The sequence below is a fragment of the Falco rusticolus genome, chromosome 6 (assembly GCF_015220075.1).
Source record: "Falco rusticolus isolate bFalRus1 chromosome 6, bFalRus1.pri, whole genome shotgun sequence".
Lineage (NCBI taxonomy): Eukaryota > Metazoa > Chordata > Aves > Falconiformes > Falconidae > Falco > Falco rusticolus.
The window spans coordinates 70,123,511-70,148,000 of NC_051192.1; the positions used below are offsets into that span (position 1 = coordinate 70,123,511).

A 24,490-nucleotide genomic window follows, 5' to 3' on the forward strand; every position below is an offset into this window, starting at 1 on the left:
TCTATGTAGTCAAACCACTCCCTACCCTACAGAGCTACCCCACTGCCTCTCCTTCCATTTGCTGTATATTGGCTGTACCTCACCAAATTTTAAATCTTGAGAGTGCTTATATTTTTTTTTTTATTTTTTACTTTTTAAACTCTGATGTTAAAGCGATGGAGCATATTAATAATGATATTCCTCAGTGAAATCATAAAACTAAAAAGATACACTGTTATCAGGTCTGTAAACCACACTATTTTTAACATATATATTATTTTCTAGCATATTGATAATCTTCATTATTAGCACAAAAGAATGCATTACATTAAAGGTTATAGTACAGGAAGCTAATACATTGCTTAAACAGTAAAACTGAACAGCTATATGTTAATCTTTAAACTGATTGAGATGAATAACAGACATTGATTGTATGTCTACGAATCAAAAGTGAGCATAGTGATATCCAGACCTGGATGAAGACTCTGAAATGTGCTCTTTTAAAATTAAAATAGGCCATCAGAAGCAGAATTATGCAATTAATATAAAATATCACCATGATTTTATGTTCCTCAAGTCCATGTTTATTTTCTAGATGGAAAGTGAGTTCTGTCTGCCACGCCAACCATTATACAAAACTCAGGCAAAGATAGTTTCCACTATTAAAAATTACTTTGAAACTGTTGGGGTAGGTATCAGCAACTGAACATTCCTCTCTTCACTCTGTTAGTAATCTACTGATGATACTATTCATTCCTTGAAAGAAAACTCAAGGATTTTTAAACTTAGAAATGCCTGCTGTAGGCTTACCTGAACAATATACTCTGAAAAGGTCAGATAACAGTACAGGAAAGCTTCCATATCTAAAAATGATAATGTGGTACTAGAAACTAAGTGACTGACATTTGCTCATCCACAAAACTAACTTGCACTATATGACACTACAGAGTCATTCATACAATATTATGGTGAAACTGACAGTTCTCCACAGAATCAAATGACTTTAACATATCAAAATATTCACATAAAATATGAAGTATATATATATAGCCTCCAAAATTTATTGTTCTCCAAAAACACACACTTGAACAATGTCTGAATTATAATACATAGCAAAAAAAAATATAAAAAGAAAACTTCATATACATGAAACACATGAAAAAAAAGCTTAAAGTAAAATAGAAAGCTGTTTTCCTTGAATGACTTATGAGGGTTTTTTCCAAGCATTACACTTTACATAATGATTTCCCAGAATGCCCATCTAATTGTGAGAGTCCTAAAAAGACCTAATTCCATTAATTTCTTTTTGCACAGGTTTTATCAAATCTCCAAGCAGTAACAAAGTTTTATATCAATATTGATAGTGCAATGGCATTTATAAGCAAGTTGTGTGTTTGCAAAAAAACGCATTGATTTAAGTTTTACTAAGTACTATAGCTGTATGCAAAAAGAAAACTGACATTTATCTGAGCAACTGAAATATGTTTGTGATAGTTTTTTTCTACAAGTCTCAAGAGGAAAGAAGTAGCTTCTTCCAAACAACATTATAATGAAGAGCTTAAAGCTTTACTGCTCAGTTGAGTATCAATACAAATTAAGGTTGTAAACTTGACATTTTTCAGCTGCTTGCAGTGGCTGATATGCTTCCTGACATGTCCAAGAAATCTTAATAACTTCAAATTATATAAAATGCTCAGGATTATATCACTGAGTCACCAGATTTCTTTTATAACACTGTTATGAACTAAACGATAGGCTAGTGACAAAACTTCATTAGTTTCTATAACTACATAAAGGCAGGAATATAAAGTGAGTTCTAAACAAGCTACAAAACAGATGTTATTTTACTGTTATCAAGAAGTCTGAAGTCAAAAGATTAAATATTTTTATCAGACTGACAAGTTTAAAGGCTTGAATGGGAGAAGAATCTCAGACAACAAAATTCTGAAAATTCGTGTCTAAAAGGTCAAGCTGACTGTCACCTGCTTCTGTGGTCGGTGTGGTACAGCTGATGGGAACAAAAGCATGGAAGCAGCCTAATGATCAGCTGGCTGAATGATCCACCTTGGACCTTATCAGCCATAAAGCACCTATTTTTAGATGTGGCAATGCCATGACATGAGTGGAAAAAGGCAAACTCAGGCACATTCCTGGTTTTGGCTGTGACTCTAGGTTCTATCAGAAAGGTGTCCAGGGTGAACTTCTTGATCTGACACCAATGTTTGATATTGTTCCAAGGCATAATGTCATATTACCATGCTACATTATCCTGATCTGGATGTGCATAGCAATGACTATGTCTACCTTATCCATGTAACAGGTAAATGTATGCTTGGACCTGTATTAAAGAAATGGCATAAACCAAATCTTTTGATTCAGATCTGTCTAAATAATACATCAGATCACAAGTTGCTGGGAAAATTTAGGCATGAGTGGTCTTCACTTGTGGTCAAAACACAATCAAAATGCAGCCCAAGAGGAAAACTATTTTATTTTTTTTTTTTAAAGTACATGATTTAAGAATACCTTTAGTGAAAATTATTTTCCTATTGCACCTAAAAAAGTCCCTGCTACAACCCATGACTACTAACAAATTGCAGGAAAGGTTTCCTTGTAAAAATAGTCTTAGCATGTAATTGGTAGAAATATACTTTGTCTGTTGGTATTACATGATCAACTTGTGACCTCAAAATGGTGGTATCAAAATGCTGATATCAATATTGTTTTCATCCTTAGGATTAAACTTTATGCACACTATCTTTAGTTAAGTGATTGTCATGATGTCCTTTATATATATGGTAATAAAAAAAGAAAAAAAATTCAGCCAGGTTTTAGTCAGTGAATGGCAAGATTTGTTAGAGCTTAAAAAAAAATATTTCCATAAATTGTTTATGCATTTGAAATAAGTACTTTTGGTCAACCTAAACAAATTTAATCAGAGTGCTCAAAAGATATCAGGCCTTGTTCTAATGCATATTTAAAATTTATTCAGACTAAGGCAACTTCAACAAGGGAGACTGATAACAGTCTTCAACAAGTTTACCATTCAGAATGTTTATGCTATTCTTTCAGAAGGTGACATATGAAGATTTCAGATATGTCCTTTGTATGGAGAAATACACTGAAGTCTTTCATAACCTTACTAAATACCCAGGTAAAAGAAAAAAAATATATCAGAGACATAACTAGAACTTAGAGTACAGTCTTTTAATTCCTTTACTTTCTAAGTATGTCTATCACTGAAATTCTGAAAACTGCCTTAATGATAGCCTAAATCTGTTATTAAATTTCCTTCTCTTTTTTTTTAAGGAAAATTTTATCATTAGCACAGCCCTCTCTACACAAGTAGCCCTACACAAGTATTCACTGAGAAATGTTCCAGCTTTTAATCACGAAATCCCAGCTGTGAAATACATAGTTTCAATAATTTCTTTATATCTACAACAGAAGACAACATCCATTTTAGAAACATTAACTATGCATAATAGTATATTTCATTTTCCTCATCTTTATTTAATGAAGATGTGTGGAGTGTCACCTGGTCATGCTGGCTTCAGAAAGGAAAAATGTCAGAGGTTATAATGGCAAGAGGACTTCAGTTAAGTTAGGTGTGGTACTACAATAGATCTTTTTGTTCAAGGACAGAACAATGTAAATTTCTGGCCTTTTCACAGAAACTGTAGATGCTTTCAGAGAACTCTTTCAGAAATGTATTGAACCATTCGGCTAAGAAGACTGGCAATCTATAACAGAGAATGAACAACCTTCAGATACAGTCCATAGAATAGCTTTTTAAGAAAAGTAATCTTAGGTGCAGATTATTCTTCATAATTTAAAAAAAAATAATATGGGTTAATAGCTTTCTTTTTTAGTAATAATAATATGGTTCTGATATGGTTTAGAAAGTTTAACATCAAAGTTAAGGTTGCTCGCAGCATCTTGCATTTTACTTATTAATAATGAACTTACATACAGGTAATGTTTAAATTATATATATGACAACTGATGTTGACTTTTAGAAAAATATCAAGGCAACTATTGTATTTTATCAGTTTTGTCAGATTAACAAGCTAATTTCAACATTAGTTTTACCATGTCTTTCCATAGTTCACCTTCCATTGCATACAGTAGATGCATACAGTTCTCCTCTGTATTCAAAGCTATTCATTCTTAGTAGCTATTTCTTGAGGACCTATGTCTGAAGTCTTTTTTGTTGATCCTGCTATTGTAGAGCTGCATTGTACAGTCCAAGAAGCCTGACTAATTAGGCAGACTACAAAGCCTTTCTTAATTATTAACTATATTTAAAATCAAGAAATTTGAATATTAAGAATATAGATAGCACTATGTATTTCTGACATTAAGGTGCTTCTGAAGGTGAGCCAAAGAAGAGGCATAAGAATAGGGAAATAATTGTTCCTCCCTTAAACACTTAGGCAAACTGTAAACAGTATTAAATTTACTACTCATATAAAAAATCTGTGATGCATATCAGTTAGTTTACAGGCATCATTTCATGCCATTTTTAGGTGGATGTACTAATGCAGGAGAGGTGAATTGCATCACCAAAATACTTCTTTACCTCATATTTAGAGACAAAGCTTAGCTACAGTAACTATTTCTTATAAACTGCAATCAGTCTATGACACTTTGTTAACATCAATTATAAAAACAATATTTTATTATAATAGATACAAAGTAAACGTTCAGTCAGTCAATTGCAAAATATCGCCCAAGAGGGTAAGGAGTCATGTTCTAATCGGGAGCAAAAATCAGACTTTTTGGTAAAAAAGATTCAAAGAAGGATGCCCTTTGCTTTGTCTCTATAGACAAGTAGAAGCCATCAAAGCCTGCAGTTTGCTTTCTTTTTAGCTAGCTGCAATCACAAAGACAGTGTCTTTGAGGTCACACATCACAATGCATTAACATTCTCATCATTAAAATGAGATTCTATCTTTGGACAGGTTCTTTGACTGTTGAAGAAAGGGGAAGCAGAATCATTGAGGTATCATCTTGTGATATGATAGAGGTTTAAGATTTTATACTTAGCCTAAAACAGAAGATATGTTGAGAGTGCAGATGGATAAAAGTTTTGTCAACAGTAAAAGAAGATGAGAAAAATATATTAAAACTAATGAGAGCATGGAGTTAGGTAAAACAGAGAAAAAAGTTATAATCCATCTTGATATTAATACATGTATTACACTTCTGAGATTGTAAACATTTCACATTTTACCATTCTAAAATTAATTTCCAAAACTACAAAACCACCGAATGACTCACAATTGGTTGTAAAACAAGACTGAAAGGCAGAATCCAATTGTCAAATGATAACATTATACATCCTAACAGAGATGACACTACTACTGTAAAATTCATAGTGTGTACTTTAGGTGTTTTCAGAATGTCCCCGGAAGTAAGAGGTCAAACTCCATAAATGAAATAAGGTATCTTTGATAAGTTAGACAAATATAGAAATTAAAACAGATGCCTTTAGAATACCAGAAAGAGGAATGTCAGCGAAAAATAACTCAGCAGATAGATTTAAACTTTTGAACTTTTTCACATAGGTACAATGGGATAAAGTTCATAATTTTGGATTGAGGAAAAAATGTAAAGTGTCAGTTACATAACTTGTGTCAGTACTCTATTTCCACTATATACCCACTATTTTTACTTTATATAACTCACAAATGGATTCTATAAAGAAAATACATTGTCTTAATAAACACAATCCCTAGAAATGACACAAGTAAAAAAGATAAAACCGTGAAAGAAGGAACGAGAAGGGGTGGGATTAACTTAAATAAAGAATATGTCATTGCCCTCGGGCAACACAAACATGCTTGAGATATGTACTGTATAGGCTGCACGTGTTGCACAGTGTCTTAAGATACCTTAATGTCTTAGCCATGGTAATGCTGTGGGCCTGCATTTGCTTTTTTTACTCACAGCTCCGTACCATCTGACTTAAGAATTGTGATAGTGTTTCCAGAGCCTCTATGATGGTACTTTTTCCTTGTTCTCATATTGTTATTCTCATGGCCATGAACCTGCAAATCCCAGTAGTGTTGCTATGGAGGATTCTCATGGGAAGCAATTGACACTGTAATGAGAATCACCCCTTCTTTCTCCCCCTCCCCTCACCTCTTGTTTTGTAGTTTTCAGTTCACATTAAAAAAGACTAAAATAAGGTGCATATAAAAGTAGATAATATAATTTAAATACTCAATAAATATTATCTAACAATATGCGCACACAGAAACTTAACAATGTATGAACATACAACACTTGACCTAATTAGCATACTCCAATCAGCACCGTGATTGGGAATAACCAATGGTGAGTTTGAGTAGTCCCAAAGAAAAGTATATAGTACTAGGGAAAAATCGTGATGAAAATCCAATCCTTATCGCTATCATCATCACCACCACCACCTGCTTCAATGGAGAGTCCACCTGGAGAAGGATACTGGTATAGAGAACCAACACTGGGTTTCCTGGCTGGCAACTGGGGAGTGTTTTCCCTTCTGGCTCCTTTCATCATTAGAGTTCACAATATGCCATCAGCCAGAGATAGAACATAAAAACCTGTGCAGGCAAGCCTGTCTTAATGTCCTTTGTGCAATAAATGTATAGATGACTAAATTTGAAGCTAACCCCCACATAACTCTTACTGTTTTGCCTTTTTTGGTGTTGAAACAGTAAGGTAACTACAGGTGAAATGAAACAGGGTGCTTCAGTTTATGGAAAAAGTGTAGGGAGAACTACTCTTCTGATTAAGTTACTTTCAGTTACTGAACATTAAACAGTCTCTCAATGTTTTGCAGCGTCTTTTGAATGGAAGTTATTTTGACAAAATTAATATCAAATAATTTTCACCAAATATGCCCATAAGAAACTACTGAAAATAGTATTAACTGTTTTTGGCCTTATCCTTAAGGTGAACTAATTAACATGGAAATTAACCAAAAGTGACACCATATGTTAATAAGCAAGCACTCTTTCTAGCTCCAGGTCTATGCAACCAATTAAAATGGAAAATATCAATACATACTAACTATCAGGTAGTTTTTACTAGAATTAATCAACTTCAGAAAGTATCAAACTGAAGCTCACAGTCAATAAAAATTAAGGATGCTTATGTTGCCAAGTTTCTCATCTATTTGAGACAGAAACAACGCAAATGAGGCTAGGGTAATTTAGATCACTTCTTTTGGGTTAAATGTCTACAGTCTTATACATCTTCTTAATTTCCAAAAGTGTACACAATATATATGTTCCTTTATCTTTGTTACACACAAATTTTGACTTAGGTCTGTGAAGATTCTTGGTAAGGCATGAAAACAAGTTTTGTAATTACTCTGATAAAGTCTGAGAAAACTAACTGTAGTATTCAAATTATATTCAATCTAAGGAATTAAACAGGTTAGCAGGATGTAACATTTAACCTTTTTAAAAAAATGATATAAATTTGTAGTTTGTATTAACCTTCAAGCATAAAGCATTAGAACAATAACTTTCATTTTTATTTCAGATATTTTTTGTTACTTTTTGCGTATTCGCAAATACATATTTCCATTAACCATTAATTAACAATGGAGATGGTATCAAAACTCTAAATTTGTGAAATGACTAAAAGCTTATTTGAAATATTTTTTTTCGAATGAAGTTACAACACGAGTTCAAAGCAGTTAATATAGTTCATACCTTGATAAACAGCTTTGAATCCTGGTGAGCCAATGCTGTCATCAGATTGTAAATGAAGCCACATCTGGTTGCTCATGCTCACAATAAGATCAGGAACACTAGATCCAGTGAGCCTGTATGTAGAATAAATCACAAAATCATTTGCAGAGGTATAAATTACTACTACTACTACTACTACTAGTTCTACTAAACACATCCTTTTAAACTAATAATATAATATTTAGGCCTATTTAAAATATATTACCCTAGTGTTCTGGTCAGCTGTTTTTTCATAAATTAACTATTCTATATGGATTAGAACAATGTGAAGTCTTAGAAAAAATACATTCAAGTTAATAATGATTAAATATTTTTAATAAAGCTGCTCCTACCTAAAGCTTTCATTAAGTAATTAAGTTATAAAAGATGTGAGGGGCTGTATGACTTAAATAGTTTCCACCTGTTTAGGTTAGTATTGCTTTTTTTGCCGTCTATTTTGAAAGTGATGGAAGTTGGTGTATATGCCTTACAGCGCATGTGTCTAGGAGAACTTACTAGAACCTCATATACCCCACTCAAATAACCCACAATGGTCTCTCAGATTTAAGGGGAAACTGCTACTTCTCATACAGTAATGTTAGATAACTATGTATAGATATGTACATTTCAATACAACACATATAAGGCAAGCTGGTAAGTCCCACTATAAAACCTTAGAGCTTCTCAGTAATATCCTTTGTACATCTATAATTCTGGAATCTTGATGCAAAAAGATGTGTGTCAAAAATTATTAAGAAAAAAGAATCTTTGTAGATTACTTCTTAATGCTGAAAAATGCCTACGGTGTAATCCGTTTTCAGTACTGTATTGGAACAACTGTTCAGATCTTGGTTATAGCTATAAAGCCTTTCAAAAGGTAGTGGGAAAAGCGGCGCACAGAAATTGGCTGCAGATTATCTCTATCTAAACTAGACACTAAAACAAAAAACATAACTAGAAGAGGACATCTGGTTTGAACTCCATATAGAACTCCACATATCAGAAGCTTTGGGGATGGAAGCTACCGGTACTGCAGTAACTGTAGTTGATGTAAGGAAATCATAATGATTTTGTCTCTTTCATTGTTTTAGACTCTGTTTCACTCAAATGTGTCACATATGGGGTTCCCTGCCTTCCATCTCTCAGCCTTGACGATGATAAACAAACATGTGTGAGATAAGTAAAACAAATACTGTGCCAAACTGAGACAAGATGTCCCAGAAGCAGAATTTTTCATGAAAGAAGCTATAAGGAACACAGAAACTAGTATTTGGATTCTTTCAAAAACATATTATTTAACTATAATCTTAGTTGAATGGACTAGTGTCTTACTAATTACTACTGCCTGTCCACCTAGAACTGCTGCTGTATTGTCTGAATGTGATCTCATATGGTCTAGAATATTTTTGGTTATGACCTGGTAGTAAGCAGTTGACAGCATTATGACAATATAGGTGAAAAACAAAGAGGTGGAAAAAAATTAAACCGATTATAGCTCAGCATAAGCAAACACGCAGTCCTTAGCTTAGATAAGTAAGGAAGTTGGTAAGACATGGTGGTATGTACCCAAGTTATTCAGTTGGATCTGTAAAAATTAAAATAAAGCAGCTGCTCAGTCTGAAAATTTGAGTTTCTTGCCAAACTAATTGGGAACTATTCAGGTTCAAACTGATGCTAGGTTATATCCAGAATAATCTATATATTCTTGCTGATAATAAAATAATTGTTGATAAAGTTGTGACATTGATTTAAATGAATAATATAGATAACCTATAAAAAGGAAGATGCCTCACCAGATACTGAGTTACACAAACAGAAGTAGTTTAGAAGAAACCTGCAGAAATAGATATATGAAGAATAAAAGATGAAGAGTATATATTCATTTTGGGAATCATCTTGGGTCACCTGAAACTACAGCAATAACCACTAATTTCTGACCTACCTTTCCAGTTGAAACACTTAACCAAAAATACCGGGCCGTAATTCTTAAGCTATGCTCTCTGTATTCTTCACTTTGCTATAAAGAAAGGTTTAAGGGTTTTAACAGTGAAGAAAAATTCACTGGTATCTCTTGACAACAGTGGAGATCTATTGGAAGACAACCGGAAACCTGTGGATTCAGCAAGAATTTCTCAGTGGCTATTAAGATGCGTAAACCTACCACCTAACCAAGTAACAAATGGTGAAATGGCTCTGTTTATACACTGTAATCTCATTAATGTAAGAGACCTACATTAATAATTTCTGAAGATAGATATGATGAACATAAAATTCAAAGCCTTTGTGAGTAGTATGGGATACTGTTACTGTATAGAAATGTCTGAGTAGCATGTAAATAAAAATTAAGAGAAAAAAGCAGCAAATAAAAAACCACAACAAAACAGAGTAAGAAGTTATTATATCACACAGCCAGAGATTTTTCATCATAAAAATAATCCAACAGATGTGTTTGTTTTTTTAAAATCTTGCTTTCCAGTGAAATGATAACTATATATTCACACTACCCATCCATCTGACCCTTAGTTGTCTCCCTAATATAACTTGAAACGACTAATTAATATTAATCTAATTTATCAGAGGAGGCCATAATAAAGATATAAATTCCCACAGGCTTATGGAAAACACCAACTTGGTATCAGAAAGACCCAAGTTAAGAAAGTCATCCTCCAGCTTAATGTAATTACCCTTCAAAATGTCAATGGCCTATCTATAGATTGCAGATATGAGCCAGGCAAAATACATGCCTTTGCTTGCTCAGGTTCACGTCTAGGGGATATAGGAAGAGAGCCAAGACTGTTGGAAGGGAAATGGGAGAGAAAGGGAGAAAACCAAACCCAAAGAAAAGCAATAAGAAACCCAAAGCAGCAGAAATGAAAAAAATAGCAGAATAGGGATTTTCGGTTTTGTTGTTGTTGTTGATTTTGTTTGTTCATTTCTTGTCTGGTTGTTGGGTTTTTTTATTATTATTTTATTAGGTGTTCCCTGAGAATATACCTGTATAAAGAACAATGTCCCTCAACTAGAAGGATGGCAGATAGGGTAGGTCAGATGTTTAGGGAATGGAGGTATGTCTGACAACCCGTGTCATTGCTGACTCTTCAGTTTGTCCTGATCTGTAACAATGTTTAAGATCAGATTGTTTGCAAGTTCAGGAAGAGAGTCTTGCAGACCAGCCATTCAGACAGATTGTCTGGTGTTAAATTCTTTTCACGTGGAGATGCACAATCCTAGGTTATCTATATATGAAGTAAGTTTAAAATGTTGAGGGAATTGATGCAACTGATGAAATAATGGAAGTCACACTCAAGCCAAGCTTCTTGGTACTCTGAACAGACTCACAGGTCAAAAAAGACAGCTGTGAGAGAAAAAAACTTTTTGTACAAATTTGCTCTCTGATCCTAGTTTTCCAAATGAAACCAGAGCTAGGCTTTTAAGAATAATGTCCAGGACCAAAAATGTTGTTTGCTTCTAAATAGTTTAGGATACACAAGCAGCATAAAATGATCTCAATAAATACTTAAATTCAAAATGTTGATGGTGCAATCATGGCACCAAACTACAAGTATATGTAAATAGCATGGTCATAAAACCAATAATACATTATTATTTAAAAATATAGAAAGTATGTGATTGAAACAGATGTATGTTGAATTCCTAAAATATTTTGTTGCTGTTTTACACAAATAAACAAGAAAAGAAACCACTTCTGTCAATTGTGATGAGTTGAGAATGAGAAGCCTGAAGTATATGAAAGAGGCTGAGGTTTGGATTTTAGGCTTAAGATGGAATTATCAGAGGTCTGAAATAAATTTTTAAAATATATTACAACAAATAAAATATAAATTTCATTATGCATTTTTCCCCTCTTCTGACTTCATCAAAGAAAAATCCTGGTGTGCACTTTTCATCTATGTATATGTATTCAAATACCTCAGCTACAATATGTATCTTACAAATTTTAACTACTCAATAATGTTTAATTTGAAAAGAAAGTAATCCTTTAAGTCTGGGGATATTCCACATAAATGTGAAAAAGTTTTAAGTCCTTACTGTATTTTCTTTTCTTTTTCTTGTTTTTTTTACTGTGCAGAAAATTTTAAATAAATATGTTTTGGGGCTTACAATAAAGTAAGCTGAATGAAATACAGCATTCAAAAGTCAATAAATCTGCCTTTGTGACATTAAACTACTGTATCAAACTAAAACTTTTTTTTTAAATTCAATCATAAGCACTTCTTGAGTTTTCAATATGTCAACATACATTCTTTCTTTGAGATAAAACCCTTTTCATTGCTTGTCTAGGTTTTATCCTTTTAGAGAGACAGTTTTACAGTATTGTTCTGTCCTTCAAAGTTGACAAGTCACGATGCTATTTGTGTTCTTAATTGCAACCACATCACAAACTAAAGCTCTGAAGGTTTGAATGTTAAAGCTGTGATAAACAGTGTCAGTAAAAATACTTGGCTTTGCATTTTTCTTTGAATACTACTAATGTCATGAATACAACTAGATAATCATGTTGGAAAGACTCAAACACTGAATTAAAAAACAAACACACAAACAAAACCCCCAAACCTACTTTCTCTCCTAATTTTTACAACTTCTAAAAAACTCGGAAGAATTTTTTTAAGTAATGGTAAGTAAAATAAGTTACTAGGAAGTCAGATTCAATAATATTTGAGATATATAAAAAGGCAGCCTGGTTTTTTTACTGGTTATGGAAGGTTAGGTTGTTTCCAAGCCACCAGTAAGTTTCCAAATTGTGTGTAAACAGAAGAAAATGATAAGGGTTTACTAAAAAAGCATTTGCCTGTCGGGGATGGTTGTCTGTATACTAAAATAGCTGATATAAGTAGCTGGGTTTAAACCACTAATTTACAATTTCTTTGTATCAGGGGAAAAAATAGTTTAAAAGTTTTCTATACAACAAAAGTTTAATGATTAATGTTTTAAGGGAATCATTTCAAAAAAGGCAATTGTTTTAATATAATTGCTGCAAGACTAATATAAATCATGGCATTTGAAAGCAAAGCAGACTTTGTAAAGCAAACAATTTAATTTACTAGAACTTAAAAACACAAAATAGGGCATTGTCACAAATGTTCTGACTTATAATCTTCATATCACACATAATTATTGCTAGTGAATTATTTTGTAAGGGTAGTCACTAGCTTCTAACCAAACCCTGTTAAATATGAGAAATAACTCCAGTCAAAACTGTATAGACTAAACATATTTAATTTTCAGCAAGTTGTATTGCTGTATTTTGAGAGCTAACCATCACAATATACATATCCCATCAAATAATATTGCTAATTTTTCATAAAGTAAGGCTTACAGATGAAGCAATTCTTAAAAATCTTAAAATTGATGGGTATATTCTCCCTTTAATAAGCTGTTTATGATACAATTTAAAAAAAAATGCTATAAATACTAAAAATAGACTGGTTTAATAAACTAAAACCCAACCTATCCTTACTCAAAATGCCAACTACACTGTCATAGAAATGCATTAAATTGATTTGAAATAATTTGCTCTTCATCAAAGTATATTGGTTTTTTTACCATCTCAGTGCTATTTTACATGAACTTAGAAGATTTTTTCTAATTAATTTTTTCCAATTTCTAAAAAAAAATAAATTTGAGCTGGATAGTCTATACTTTCATTTTTTTCCTCAATTTTAAACATCAGTATCCCTTCCTAGTCCCTTCTAGCTGTAGTGCTACAGCTTTGAGGTTACACAGATAATTGCTGCTGGTGAGTTTGGACACTATAGAAAGCTTGTGCAAGGACTGATCATTTATATATTGTGATTCTTATCAACTCCATCAATCTTCTTCCCATCAAGTATTTAATGGTCCCCTACTTACTGACTTGCCATTAGCCAGTTTCCCATGTTCATTGGATGGATGGCTTATAAACATCCTGGCATAACTGAGATCATTACAAAGTTTGAGTACTAAATTTACAATAAAGCTCCAACAAGTAGCTACTACCCTGAGTGCTCTAGCACCTGAAAGCTAGAAAACTTTTCAAGGGGCTGAGTTTTGTGTGTTCAGACATGACATTTATATATGCAGGGGAAAGGTTCAAATCACATAGAAAATTGGTTTGGATTTAGAAATGTATTTACTTTTGTATGTTTAGTTTAAACTCTATTGTAAAAGCTATGGAGTTTTAGAATCAAATGCACGAGTTTTTACAGTGGTATTTTGTAGAATTTCTGCAGAAATGCTGGCACTTAAGCTGCCAAGAGAAACTTGCTCAGCATAAGAAAAGCTATATTATTTTTTAAGAGATCCTGAGAAATTATAAATTAAATCTAGCCAGAAAAGTCTTTCCTATAAGCTTCTTCATTCCCCTGAAGAGAATAAAAAGCTGCAAGGTGCTGCTCAAACTTCATTAAATATAATAGAAGTTATTAAAACCAACTAATAGAAAATTTTGGTAAGGAAATCACTTTGACATTTAGTTATGAATTTTCTCATGGTAATTAATCTACAGGTGGACCTACTCTTTTATGAGGAGCGAGACTTTGCATCCACAGAAAAACTTTTTCAAAAGCAAGCAAAACGCGGCGCATCTGTGATGCAGTTCAAATATAATGTATTTCATAATGCATGACACAATTCAGTTTTTAATAACTGGAAAACAGTATCATAATAGAAACACAGATTCATTACTAATTATTGTGACACTGTAGTTTCATACTTGGGCTTTCCTATATTTCTACTCTATTTAAGTTTTCAATCATTTACTTTCTCAAATGGTTTTCAGAGTAATGCTAGTGTGCAAAGCATGCAACCCAAAAGGCAGATAAATTTAATTACATTGACCTCGTTTTCGTCAAAGATACCATTTGCAGTAAAGATGGAAGGGCCAACACTGTACTGTAATCCTGAATGACAGGCTGTAGAGTAATAAGGATAAAACAGTAGCTATTTTAGTCAAAAATCATACTGAAGGAAGAGCTATTAATTACTGCATGTCTCTAGCGAGAACAGTGTACTAGTGCCAGATAATGCCAATGATAGATTCTGAAGCTGATGTCTGCTACAGAGATCTTCAAAAAGTTACTAAAGTGATAAATAGATATAGGAAGTGATGTGATTATGGGGGCCTGCCTTCTTAAGATACCAAAATAGCTATTAATAGGACCTAAGACTATTTTAGATTTTTTTTAAGGTAGCCATGGAAAAGAAATGTGGGGTATGTAGTTACAGGCTAAATCCCTTCAAATGGGAAGGTAAAAACCCCAGAAATTTGACAAATACTTGATCAGTAATTTTAAAAAGGCAAACTTTGATATGTGAAGTACTGACAGTATAACCAATAGAATTAACAAACTGGAAGGAGTTTTGGGATATCTGTAAACCAAAATGTACTTCACCAGAAAAAGGAAACACTGCAAACTCTTTTGTCAATCACAAGCAGTTAAATTAACATCCCCAGAAAGATTGTTATGTTATTTATTTGGTCTGCAAAATACAATAAAAAATAAACATGGGTGTTAAAATTCCAACTCCTGGTTCAAGCCTCTTCTTGTTAAAGTTTAAGCTCTTAAAACAGGGGTTTTTTTCTTACTCTTTTTTTCAGGTACTCAGAACATGGAATTCAATTTACTCAGTAGTTCTATGTGCTTTATATCTATGGTGTTTGATGTACTTTAATATCAGAGTTTAGAAAATAGCTATTAATAAATATAAATTCATAAAAATACATATAATGAAGTTATTGTCATCAGACTTGTCCCTCCAAAAATATTCTAATTTAAAATAAATTCTGTGAGTGTTAAGTGCACTCATTTGTTATAATTATGTAAAATAAACATTCCAATAATTTACATGGATTAAAAAAACCTTCAAATTATTAAATGATGATGATTCGTTTTTAACAAATCTGTTCAATACTATCTTTATCCAGAAGGTTCCTGTGCAATGTCAACTGATGTTATTATGAAATAAACACTGCTAGTTTATCTTGTTTAGACATTGCTAAGTTATTAACCCTGTACTTTTCTTTTGTGTTTAGTACTCAGGAGTGATACGCTAACTTAACCCTCTAAAAGCTACAACTAAAATATCTTGTGACCACAATCTCCCATTACAAAGAAAGGAAAATGAGCATATGCAACCAAATGGAGATGGTTAAGGTAGATGAGAATAATCACTCCGTACAGGATTCTATTCTTTCTAATAGCCTCAACCCTATTAAGGATCTGTATTTTAAGATTAGATATCTATTTTGTAATTTTCATTCAAACCTATGTAAGTTCCTACAATTTCTACATATTATATTAACTACATTACATCATATCATATAATATCACATTATATTATTACATTACATTTTATTATATTAATCATATCACAACACATCATATCATATCATATCATATCATATCATATCATATCATATCATACCAAATCATATTAATCTATGAGGCATGTTTCACTTTACTGAACAGTGGCCTATATGCTTTAATGAAAATTTTGTTTACAAATCCAATTCTAAGTATAAAAATTGTGAAATTAATCTGTGGGTTATTTTTTTTGCACAAGTTGTATTTTCTGCTTGCTGAAATTGAAGCCTTTTTTTATTCATTAAATTGCTTGTTACTACAATTAGAATTATACAGATAGTACTCATTTTTTTAAAGAAGCTTTTTTGCGTTTTAAAAAATCTAATCTCAGTTCTCTGCAGTTTTTAGTTTTTGATATTAAAGCCTATAAAGATGCTACTAAAGGTCTGAAGTGAATTTTGTGATGAACAACTTTGACAGCGGTTGAATTTTAAGTTTACATTGTATAAACAAAAACCAGACATTAAAATTACAAAGTTAAATAGATATCTCACGATTCAGAAGAAACAACATATGACAACAAATTTCTAAGGAAAATTTTTGAGGTTCTGTACTTACACATACAACACTGTCCTGGTATCACCAACTTTCCCAGCATCTCCCACAGTAAGAGTATCATAGCCTCTTTCCAGTTCAAACTCTTCAAAAGCAAGCTTTATAACCTATTAAAATTAAATAAGTTATTTCAAAACATGCCTACAGGTTATCTGATCTGTTGTAGTCTTAAAACAAGTTATTTGGCTACCATATATGAAGTCACGAAGCACTTACTCATGATTTCAGTTAGTCTTACTTCATTACAGAAAGATATATAAGAAAAACAGAAGCGGAGAAACTTCACTGTTTTCTAATCCCAAGAGGAAAGTCTTTGCCATAGTGTTTTAGAGGTATCATATACTAAAGATGCCAGTCACCTCTAACTGATGATAACTGTTCTCATTATTGAAAAGTTAATACAAAGAGCGGTAAAAGCCTTTTTTAAACCTTAATAATCACATAAATATTAATGTAAGACTGGAAGTATATGACATTAAAACCTTCTCATCTGTGGAATTATATGATAACAAGATGGCAGATATGAACTATCAATCCATAAGAAGGTGGAGGAGGCTGGTGCACAGAAATACAAAAGCAGAGATTTCTTTGTGTAAATTACTAACACTAAACTATTTCACTTAATGTCTAATCATGAATTGCCCAGAAAACTAAAAATATACTCCTCAGAATTGTTTGAAGAAGTATTTCTAATTTACAGAAATCGTAATTTTATGAGATAAAATAAAGTATGAAAATGGATTTAGTCTTGTACAGAAGAACACTTCTAAGAAAAGTATTTTTTAGAATTCTGTTTTGGTGAGAAGTAGTTGCAAGTTATATGTATACATACATATGTATATAGTACTTTTCCGTATTTTGATACCAAAGTTTCTGCAGACAACTTGATATAAAAGTGAAGACAGTCACAGTCATTTTTTTCAGAAAATTTTACATTTTATCTGTATACTAAATTTTGCAGATACCCCTGGGCAGACTTTTACACAACTTCAGCCACTGCATGAAAATGCAGTTAACTTTTCTTCTGTTTTGTTGCTAAAAACACTGTTTGGGTCATCTGGGATTTCTGCATCAGCCATATTATGCTGCTGTTTTGGCAGCAACACATGACAAAACAATGGTTTCCATCCACTTAAGTTTGTTTCTATGTGATTATCAAGGCACAATTAATCTCACCCAAATTTTAGCTATGTAAAAAGGCAGCGTCCAAGCTAAGCTAATTGTTTAAAATTTCTCAATATTGAAACAGAAAGCCAGCAAATCTATTCTCTTAGTGTTGGAATGGAAATAGTCTAGTCATATAAACTCCAGAGAGGAACTTACACTACCAGAGTAGATGAGGCTTACATTGAACTCTATTGCTTTAGTTTCTAACCCAAAGAAAAGTCTGTTTTCAATAAAACACTCATTGATCTAAAGATAATATATTGCCTCTTGTTACAAATTCATCTTGCTTTTCATAATTTGCTTTGCCATCTCTGCTATTTGTATGTTTATATTTTTAAATGCATGCTAAAATTGACTCCAGGACTAAAAGCCCTTGTATGTTTTTTAAGTGAAGTTAATGTTTTACAGGAGTATCATTAAAGGTAAAAGAGAAAGAGGTTTCGGGTTTTTTTGGGAAAAAAAAAAAAGCAAAAAAAAAAGCACTAAAGCTAAATGGTCCTAGCATATCCATAGCTATGAAAAACATTATTAACACAAATACCTGTATATTTATTTTGACAATATGTCAGAGGTATTGTTTTGAGATCTAATATGGGTCCTTTACAGCATATCTTGCAGACCTGCCAGATTTTGAGATAACGTGTACTGCATTATCTACATTATGTTTCCATAATCACAAGAATTTCAGGAATATGCTGTAGATAAAATAGCATACATTTCCATACGATCCTTATTTACCTTCTAGTATTCATAGATTGTAACAGTGGTTAACATGCAAAATGTCATTACTAAATCAAGACTAATAAAGCCAAAGAAAAGCAAGAAACATATGCAGAAGCATAAAAGCATTTTTTTTCTGGCAATAAAAATAACTACATATATAAGACTTTTACTTTTAATGCAATTTTTATTTTATTGGGGGAAGGAAACCTGACAGAATAATCCATGAGAAAATATGGTAATGTATTATTTAAATATGCTCAATTTGGTTAGACTCACAAAATCTTTTACATTACAATTTAAAAACAAAAGCAAATGTTCATCACTTCAATAATAGAATAAGTTACAAATAAGTAATTAGATATAAAAAATAAATGAAGGATTTAAAGACCTGCTTAAGTATATAGGAACTGTTGCAAGAAAAATTTCTTTATGGAAAATACATTGTGTGTGAAGAAACATTAGACACTATTAAACAAAGTCTTGTTATCTTCACTTCCATGCTATTGTTCTATGCTAACACATAGAATGTGCTGGAAAGGCATTCAAATGGTTGAGACTTAAGAGGTAGAGGTCTAACCTAAATTCCTTTAGTCTGATTCATGAAACCTACACTTTACCATGTAAACATTAAGCACCCAGTCTAATGATAGCTCCTCCTACAGTCAGTGAACAGAAAATGGCACCCAGAACACAAATCACATTATCTGGCCTAAGGCGAACCAAACTGCCGTTTAGTTACCCTTTCCACTGACTACATGGGGAGTTTGGATGGCTATGGGAGACTAATGCTTACATAGATAAAATTTATTTAGATACTTTTTTTCTTAAGACAAAATTAGTTCCTCTGTAGATAAAGCACTGAATCATCAGAAGCATTTAAAACTTGTTATGTGGATGCTTATCAGTTTATTTCTGAGAAAGAATATAAGACACTTTCATATAGATATAGATATGAACGCAGCATGGGAAAAACTTAAAAGGATTGAGCTAATATCAGCAAGAAAAATATACCTGTATGTCGTTAAATAATATTGATTTATATACTGAGGTAAAAAAAGCAGCTGAGATGCTTCTCTAGATTCAACGTTGTTTTGCATTTAAAAAACCCCAAACAATAGTAATACTAATCTAATCATCATCATTAAATACGCTTACTCTGAACTGATTAAAATAAAGGAAAGAATTAATTTTCTTAAAAAAAAATTGGAAATGCAAAAATTACTTCCAAACCCATTATATTTGTTTCTGAGTGACCAATTATAGTTCTTAAAGAAGAATGATCCTGTCTTCTTTCTGAAATACAAGAGACAAAATTCCCTTGTAAGCAATTCAGAATTATTACTTAGGATTAGTTAAATAGACTAAATCCCCAAAAAGCTTAAAAATATGAGACACCTAAGGAGGTACCTCTATACAAGCACTGCAAGTGAATTTCCTGTAATAATATAATTTTTTTTCCTAGAAGCATTTTCTTTTTTCATAGACACTGTCACACTTTATATTTCTGCTGGCATAAGTGCTATAGTAAGTAATTGGGAAAGACAGCACCAGAGTTGTACTAACAGAATTTCTGTATGGACATTCTTCCTGGAAGAAGCAGTAGGGAACATGGCAATATGACATTTCCAAAATGCCTACATGTACATGTTCTTTTCACTACTAGTAAGACCTATTTTATTATCTCTTAAATAAGTTAGAAATCTATGCGTTCAATACAGTAAGTATAAAGTAAAAAGTGAGAACAGTAAATTTTGTCTTAAGATGCAAGCAGAAAAGAGAAATATCCATAAGATGTGTCATACTTACAAGCAGATCAAAAAAGCACATATGTGCTAGTGATGATGTGTTTTATTAAAAAAAAAAAAAAAACAAACAACCAAACCACCACCACCACCAAAAAAACCCCCAACAAAAACCCACAGGAGTCTCCTTGATGGAGCATCTCTTAAATATGGGAAAATGAAGTGACACTATTTGTTGTCTCAGTAAAACTACAGAAAAATATATGAAGAACAGGGAAATGGAATTGAGGATCCTCAATCTGAGGTTTTAAAAACCTCAAGAAAATGTGTTCTTTAAAAAGGCTTTTGATGAAAGATGTTTGCAACTGTTATAAGTTACTCCATTTCATTGACCTATTAGCTTCAAATGTGATAGTATTTTCCTACTATGCATCTTCTTCCTGATTTCATGTAAAATTTGAAATTTGAAACATCCGAATTTTTTTGACTCTATCATATCTTTTACAGACACCTCATGCTCAAAGGGATTTGTAACCAAAAGAAGTCATTGCTACAGGCACAAGCATGAAAATATTGCTACAGTCTTCCAGTTTCTTAAATCTTTTTGAAATTTCATAATGAAACAAGCCAGATATTTAAACCAGAGCTTTAAAACAGGTTTCGGAGCACCTCCTTCACTTGAAGAATAACATAATACAGAAGCAACATCATAAGATGGTACTAGCATTACAGAATACATACAAGGATCCAGTATTCCTTAAAATTGTAAAAAATGTGCTGCTCCCTAGCCCACCCCTCCTACAGTGATGTCTTCAAGTCTTAAGAGTCACTGTGACTATTTCCAAATTCCTGTGAAAGAGGAAACATAGATCATTGACTACATATAGCAATAAAACTAGGTATCTCTTATGTACAAATTCTATGGATGATTAAATTTGAACTACAGACGTCTCCTTTTTGCCAAGCCAAAAACCCACAAAAATGTCCAAATCACTATTTTTAGGTAGAAGTTATAAATACAGAGGAATGACTTACAGAAATATATAATTCTATAAAGAATTACAGACCATGCCAAAAATAAGCATGAAGAAAATATAGGTATGGGAACATTTTCTGAAATGTGAGGGAGTTTTTTAAACACAACACTAAAAACATTTTCTGCAAAGATTCTTTAAGAAAGTAACAGCACTTCCCTCTCTCTTCTCAGGATCATATAAACACAGAACATCTGTAAATAACGGGAACAAGAATTTATTATAAATATAGCTGTTAGGCATCTCTTTTTTCAAGAATGTAAATATGTACCTGGGTTTCAGGTCACTCAAGTCAACAATGAAAACAATAAAGAAATTCTGAAACAACAAACATCAGTGCAAATGTTTAATAAAACCACAACTTCATTAAATAATATATTAGGAACTTTCCAACATTTTAGGTGTTCACAGGAGAGATGTGGTGCACAAAGTTAATGGACCCCGTAGGGCTATGCTGGTTGCTTGCCCCTAAATATTTGCTATATTTACTTCCCCATATGCCAGTAACTAAAGTAGAAGCCTAAGGACCTAATATAACTGCATAAAACAATGTAGTATTTTCATTAGAACCTAAATCCAAGCCCCTATAACCAGCACTGTTGTTGATGTGATCCACTAAATCAGGGGTCCTCAAACTACGGCCCACGGGCTGGATACGGCCCCCCAGGGTCCTCAATCCGGCCCCCGGTATTTACAGACACCCCCCACCGGGGGTTGGGGGGGAAACCAAGCAGCCGCAGATGACTGACTGCTGCTTCATCCACGCGCTGGCCCCCTGGTTAAAAAGTTTGAGGACCCCTGCATTAAATCATGTGAAACTGGTGACTGCCTGCACTGGTTTGGCTAATATTCTTCGTAGCATCTTATATGGGGCTATGTTTTGGATTTGTGATGGAAACAGTGTTGATAACACAGAGGTGTTTTACCTGTTGCTGAACAGTGCTTGCTGTTCAACATCAGGATCTTCTTTGTTTCTGACATTGCCCCACCAGTGAGTCAGCTGAGAGGTGCACAAGAAGCTGGGAGGGTACACAGCTGGGACAGTTGTCCCCAAGTGACTAAAGGGATATCTTATACCATATGATGTCATGCTCAGCTAAAATAGCTGGGGGAATAAGAAGGAAGGAGGGATGTTTGGAGTTATGGTGTTTGTCTTCCCCAGTATCTGTTATATGTGATGGAACCCTGATTTCATAGAGATGGCTAAACACCTGCCTGCTGATGTGAAGCAGCAAATGAATTCCTTGTTTTGCTTTGCTTGTGCATGCAGCTTCTGCATTACTTAATAAACTGCCTTTATCTCAACCCACAAGTTTTCCCCCATCGTACTGGAGGGGAGTGAGCAGGTGGCTGGGTGAGGCTGAGCTGCCTAATTGCCTACTGGGGTTAACTGACCACAGTGCCTTACACATTGCCAAGACTGCTCCTGCACCGTGTTGCCCATTGCCTATAGTCCCCTCTATAGGCCTGTTTACCTTTACTCACATTAGAAGAAAATAAATACATTAAAAAAAAAAAAAAAAAAGTAGGTTGGTTGTTTGGGTTTTTTTGTGGGTTTTGTCCATCCCGTCACGCCCCCCCCCCCCCCCCCCCTTTCTTTTAATTACTGACTCTGGAATGTTATAGAGGATTTTTAAATATTTTTTTTGCTTGTTTGTTTTTGAATGAATGGTAACAGTTGAGTTCATAAATAATTTTACTCAAAGATATCAATATACTTTACAAAGGACACCAGTCCTTATTACTACAATTTTAGACTGAAATAGAGAGCCTAAAAATAAGTGATGAAAGGCAATCCAATAGCATGAGAAACAATAGTATCCAGATTACTAATTAATTTCTCTGTTCATTACGTAACACTATTTTCCTTGAAATGATACAAAATTGAAAGGTGTCAAGTACAACCAAACTTGTTTCTGTTGGCATTTTTTTTTCCTTTATTTTTACAAGAAGTTTATTCACTTTTGGGCTTGTATGCAATACAGGAAGAGAATTATGTTTACATTAATTATTTACATGCATAATTGAGGAAAAGGTGGTGGGGTTATCTTAAGTAGACAGACTATGTTAAGTTTCTTAAAAAAAACTTTTTAAAGAATCATCTACAAGAGTCAAGAACCTTAAAAGAGAAGATGGATCCAAAATTATAAATAATTTAGCAGTAGACTAGTGATTATAACTTCACACCTGTACTGAAGTATTGGTAATCAATATACGAAAGAAGAGAAAGAGTGAAAATTATGACCTTTAAAAAAGATTATCAGATTGAAAGAAAGTATATTTATTATTATGTATAACAATCTTGCTTATTTTTACAGTTCTGCCTAAATTTCCATCAATGGTCAGACTGGCCTAAGCTTATATGGATAAGAAAAAAATTAAAAACAGCAGTTGTACCTGAAGGCACAGATGCCTGTGTCCATACATAAACACGGGTATATATAATTGGGATGGTGTGGTCCCCCTGTTCCAACCTGACCTTTACTTCCCGTAACCTTGATCAGGTGATGACCACCAGCTGTGGTGCTAATGTATGTGTCTGGTCATGATGGCTGCATCCAGCTCAAAGTGAATTTGGGAGAGCCAGATAACAACACAATACCCAAGGGCTATTCTGACCAATGTGCCCACCTAACCACAGTGTGAGCAAGGTCTGACTAAAGCCAAATCAAGTTAGGAAGAGACTAACATCTGTAGGCAGTATGCTAATATGACTATGGGTCAGTCCTCTTACTCCATAAATAGCAGACATCCCAGGGGCCATTGAGTTCTCTTGCACAGCAGCAGCCTGCACAACAGGATCTCTTCTTGAGTAAGGACACCTCTCAAGATTACTCTTTGAGGTTGAGAGATAGTAAGTGAATTGGGAGTAAGAGCCCTGAAACTCTGAAATATTAGCTAAGTGATATAAAGGATTGATTGTGCACATATAATTCCTTAGCAATAAACTGTTGACCATACCTTGATCCAGTTACACCTAAATGTCTCTCTTAGTAATTTAGAACACAGTGGGGTTCTTTCTGAACCTCATGACTCAATGGGAGGATTTCCCTGCCAGTTTTGTCTGATCCCGTCCTTTATGCAGTAATCAAGTGTACCCTTTCAATGAATCTTGTTAAACTGCTGTCACATTTACCACCAAACTTTGTTAACTCACTGTTTTATATCAATAAAATATACTGTTGCTTTTCTCTTGCGAG

General features: G+C 33.2%; 1 protein-coding gene across 1 annotated transcript in view; it reads right to left on the reverse strand.

Moving 5' to 3' along the window:
* CSMD1 (CUB and Sushi multiple domains 1) overlaps positions 1 to 24,490 on the reverse strand; it is a 1,210,601-nt gene that overhangs the window by 343,952 nt on the left and 842,159 nt on the right. Inside the window, exons 11-12 of the mRNA XM_037392820.1 lie at positions 16,628 to 16,731; positions 7,689 to 7,801 (exon numbers count right to left, since the gene is read on the reverse strand). Coding sequence (XP_037248717.1) covers positions 7,689 to 7,801; positions 16,628 to 16,731 — 217 coding nt within the window. The remainder of the gene's footprint in view (positions 1 to 7,688; positions 7,802 to 16,627; positions 16,732 to 24,490) is intronic.